This window comes from Octodon degus, unplaced genomic scaffold (assembly GCF_000260255.1).
Source record: "Octodon degus isolate 3935 unplaced genomic scaffold, OctDeg1.0 scaffold00029, whole genome shotgun sequence".
NCBI lineage: Eukaryota > Metazoa > Chordata > Mammalia > Rodentia > Octodontidae > Octodon > Octodon degus.
The window spans coordinates 5923869-5928362 of record NW_004524605.1 but is presented as its reverse complement, the minus strand read 5'-3'; the positions used below and the strand labels follow the sequence as shown (position 1 = coordinate 5928362).

The 4494-nt window shown below is 56.0% G+C and overlaps 1 protein-coding gene across 10 annotated transcripts in view; it reads right to left on the bottom strand.

The window, feature by feature from the left end:
- Tcf7 (transcription factor 7) overlaps positions 1-4387 on the bottom strand; it is a 25952-nt gene extending 21565 nt beyond the window's left edge. For 5 of the 10 annotated variants that reach the window (XM_023713254.1, XM_023713258.1, XM_023713256.1 and 2 more), the window contains exons 1-2: positions 4321-4383; positions 3708-3886 (exon numbers count right to left, since the gene is read on the bottom strand). In XM_023713254.1, coding sequence (XP_023569022.1) covers positions 3708-3857 — 150 coding nt within the window. In that variant the 5' untranslated portion in view covers positions 3858-3886; positions 4321-4383. Of the gene's footprint in view, positions 1-3707; positions 3887-4320 lie in introns of all 10 variants that reach the window. The other 5 variants (XM_023713259.1, XM_023713260.1, XM_023713255.1 and 2 more) reach the window with 2 other exon arrangements.
- Positions 4388-4494: the final 107 nt, after the last annotated feature.

Here is a 4494-nt window from a genome sequence, read left to right as displayed (position 1 = left end):
CACAGTCCTCACCTGGTGTCAATCTGGGGGCTCAGGGATGAGCCTGAGCAGGAACCTAACGCTTCCCTAGGCGCCCCACACTGGAGCAGCCCCCAAGTCCCGGCGGGGCCTACCCAGGCAACGCGATGCGTGGGGCTCAGGGACAGAAACACAGCCCCAACCCCTGCCATGGCCCCAAACCTCAGCCTAAAAAAAAAACGTGAGATGCAGCTCACACACCACAAAACACACCATCTTACAGTGTACTTTTCAGTGGCTTTTAGTATATGTGTCAGATTGTGCAACCATCACCACTATCTGATTCCAGAACGTCGGCCGGCACCACCCCAAAGCGAAACCCTGCATCCACTAGCAAGGGCGCTGCATGCTGCTCTGCGCCCCCTCCGCCACGGCAACCAGCACTCTGCTGCCTGTCTCTATGGATCTGTCTATTCTGTATGTTTTGTCTAAATGGCAAAAGGCTCAGCACCCTTCCAGGCCACAGACCCCAAGTGGAGCCCACACAAGGGGCCACACTGTGCCCAGCCCCCACAGACTTGCATACACAGCAGTCTCCGTTTTCCCTAAGCAGTGACATCTCACACAGCCCAGAATCCCCCCAAGTCCAGCCTAAAGCTAGCCCACCTGCTTCTCGCTCTGCCCAGGCCCACGTCTCACAGCAGAGAAAACAAAACAAAGCAAAACAAAAAACAATGGTTACTGGTCTTCTTCCGGAACTGCCTACGAGCCTATGTTACGTGCCTGAAAAGCACCAGTCACAGAACAAACTCTGACCTAATTTCCCTCTCCCAAAAGAAACCTTCCAAGTCCAGCACCACAAAAGCAACCTCGTGGGAAAGCTCCCTCTGCACCGTGGCAGCTGGCTATGCGCTGGGCACGTAGGCCGTTCCTTCTGGCGACTCTAAGGTGGACTTCAGGGTTCTCCAGGTTGGCAGCTACACGGCCATCCAACCCACACGTGACCAAAAAAGGTCTCGGGCTGGGTCTTCCTGCTGCGGGGAGGCCCCAGTGATTGGTCTTGAGCATCTCAGCTCCAGCGCTGGCCACCTGACACCCCCAGGCAGGGCTGGCTGGCAAGAGGGCAAAGGGGCTGCAGGACGTGGCCTGTGAGCAAGGGCTAGAAGGTGCCTGCATTTGCCCACCTCTGATGAGTGTGAGAAAGGGTACACTATGAACTTCCCAAGACAGATTTTCTGGAGATCTTGGGAAAAGGTCTTGGCTGCCTGGAAGCGGATCTTTCCTGGATCCAGAAATGTAAGCCTGGAACCAGTTGATAAGCGTGCTTCCAAAACAGGTCAATCTATTTTGATCGGTTGTGCATGATGGTGCATACCTGTAATCCCAGTACTATGGGAGAATGAGGCAGGAGGACTGTATGTTTGAACCCAGCAAGGGCCACTTATGACTGCCTCAACACAAAAAATTAAGAAAACAAAAGGACCAGGAATTTAGCTCATTGGGAGAGCCCTGGGTTCAGTCCCTAGAAATGCAATTATCAGGTTTAGAAGATGACCCCAAATTGCCTTCCCTCTCACGCACCCAGGGCCACTCCAACATCGGCCCCTGCCTCCACCCCATCCCCAGCCCACAGAGCAGCCGAAGCAGGGCACAGCATGGTGACCTCAGCTGATGCTGAGTGCTCTTCCCAGGTCCAGCAGCTGGGTGCTGGGGCAGGAGAAGGCGCGACACCCAGATGGGCATCTGCTGCAGCTTGGGCGAGACCTAAAGCTGCCAACTCCATGACCCCGGCCAGGTGGGCGTGCTAGTGCTGACTATGGGGTCCATCACTTGTTTGCTTGTTGACCAGGGTGGGTCAAAGGACACAAGTGGTTTTGTCACCCACACCTTATGGCAACAGGATGTCCTCCCTGGTCTGGGCACTCCCTTGCCTAACCCGAGGAGCACTGCTTTCTTCTAGCCCTGCCAGGAAGTTTCTCAGGCCTAGGCCTCCACGCTGGTCAGTCACCATGGTGACCCAGGTCCACACCAAGCGTAGCCTGCCTTGTCCACAGCACAGAAAGGCAGGGTTGTGTCAGCTGGCCCCAATGCCAAGGGTCTATACCTGGCAGGGGATCCCAAAAATCCTCTAGTGAGCACCTACTAGTGCAGGGCACAGGCCTCCGGAAAGTGGCTGCTTGAGGGGGCAAGGGTGGGATCAAAGCTCGACCCCCCAGGGTCAGGGAGATGGCTCAGTGGAATAAGCACTTCCCTGGCAAGCACAAAGGCTTGAGTTCAATCCCCGGTTCCTCAAAAAAAAAAAGCTCAACCCTCACAGACTCAAATGGAAGGGCAACAGCTCAGACACCAAGCCACCCTGGGGCAGAGTCAGAGAACCATTCCACAGCCACCATTCTCACATGGTCCAAGGGGCAAGGTGTCCCTTCCAAGAGCTAACCAACTACCCTGCTTTTTCTCTTGGGCTCTGGACAGCCACTGGGCAGCTGTCTTTTCCCCTCTGCCCGGCATCAGCAGGAAAAAGCTCTCAGAACCACCTTCAGCACAGCTGGTCTGAAACAGCTCTGTAGTGACCCTCTCCTCCCTCTTGGGGTACACCAGTGCCCAGGTCTCCTGCGGTCTACCTGTGCTGGGCTACATTTGATCTTACATCCACCTCGAGACCTCCTGCCATCCTCACACTAACCAGTCTGAATCACTAGCAAGAAATTTTTTTTAAACAAAAAGTGCAGCTCGGGGCTGGGGAGATGGCTCAGTGGAATAAGCGCTTCCCTGGCAAGCACTAGGACCTGAGTTCAATCCCCGGTTCCACCAAAAAAAAAAAAAAAAAAAAAAAAACAAAAGTGCAGCTCTATTGCTTTGAAACACTCAGATTTGGGGCGGGGTACTGGGGATCACACTTGGGACCTTGCGCTTGATAGGCAGACACTTAAGCTTGCTGAGCGCTGAGCTATCTCCCCAGCCCTTTAAAACATTAAGAATAAGCTCTTCATACTTTATGGAGTGTGGTTGTTGTCTATTTTCTTTAGAGGCATAGTCTACTATGTAACCTGGGTTAGCCTCAGACTCTGAGATCTTCCTGTTTCGGTCTCCTGAGTGCTAGGATGATAGGTGTGCACCACACCAGGTTCACTCTTTGTATTATTTGTACCACTGAATAAAAAGTGTAGTCTGTAGGGTCCAGGGAGATGGTTCAGTGGAATAAGCACTTCCCTGGCAAGCACAAGGGCCTGAGTTCAATCCCCAGTTCCGCAAAAAAAAAAAAAAAAAAAAAATGTAGTTTGTGATGATCCTGAGATCTTTTCAAAGCCCAGGTACTTTAAAAGATTTAACTCACAAAATCATCGGCTCCTCGCCAACCCCACTGATCAGATGCACATTTTTGAAATCCCTTCTGGCCATGGAGACCATGTCAGCCTCCTTGAAACCTACATGGAGGGCAGATTCCTGCTCGACAAGGTCACACTGGTGCCGCCAACATGGGCACAGTTCAGGGGACCACGTTTCTCCTGAACACTTTCTGCGCGTCCCTCCAACAGTGCAGCTCTGGGCTTCCCTGCAGAGCGAAATGTAAAGCTCTGGGCTCAAGCACACTCAGTCAGGGTGATCGAAGGCAGGCTTCCTTCTTCAGCAAAGCTCTCCCATTTTGTTCAAATCTCACTGGGGGTAGTACGCCCAGGAGGGCCCAGCAGAATTCTCATCCATTTCCTCCTCGGCAAAAGCCACTCCTTGCCCCTCCATGCCTCACCTACCTGGTCAGCGAGACAGCAGGCACCGGATGGGCACTGGCTGCTGGGGCCACTTACCAGCGGGGGCTGCGACTGGGGGTGCTGCCCCGTGCCCGAGGGGGCCGGGTAGTGCATGAGGAGATTGAAGGCGGAGTAGACGGTCTCTTTGTACATGCCGCTGGCGCACTCCGGGGCCTTCAAGCCTGGAAAAAGCACAGCTGGGTCAGACACCAACCCGGCAGCTGCTCCGGCTGTCAGCTCCGGAGAGAAAAGTAGGGCTCTCCAAAGGGTCCCCTTCAAGTTTGAGACAAGTTCTGGGGGCAGCACTCTGTGTCGCCTAGGCAGCTGGGCTGCGACCCCGCCCTCCAGCCAAGGAGCCCAGGCCACCGCTGTCTCAGCCAAGCGGGGGATTCTGGAGTCAGGCAGTCACCTGGGCGGGAGGGAGGCGGAGATGGCGGGGGTCTGTTTACTCCTATAAAGGTCAGGGCACCGGAAGTGACTCGAGCCCGTGGCGCCCGGGAAACCCGCCCCCCACCCCCCACCCCCCACCCCGCCGCTTTCCCCGCGCCGGGCTGCATCTGGGGGCGACGCCCCGGGTCAGGCTGAACGCGAGGAGGGGCAGCCGCGCAACACTCACCGTCTTCCAGGGGCTGGGGAAGTTTGTCGGCGAAGAGTCTCTGCGAGGCGTGCTCGCGCGCTAGAACCTGCGGGAGACCAGACAGAGGCCCGTGAGGGCTGCGGGCCCGACCCCCGGGAAAGCCGGGCCCCGAGGGCTGGGGCCGGGGGCGCGGCCGCGGCGCGGGCTCTCACC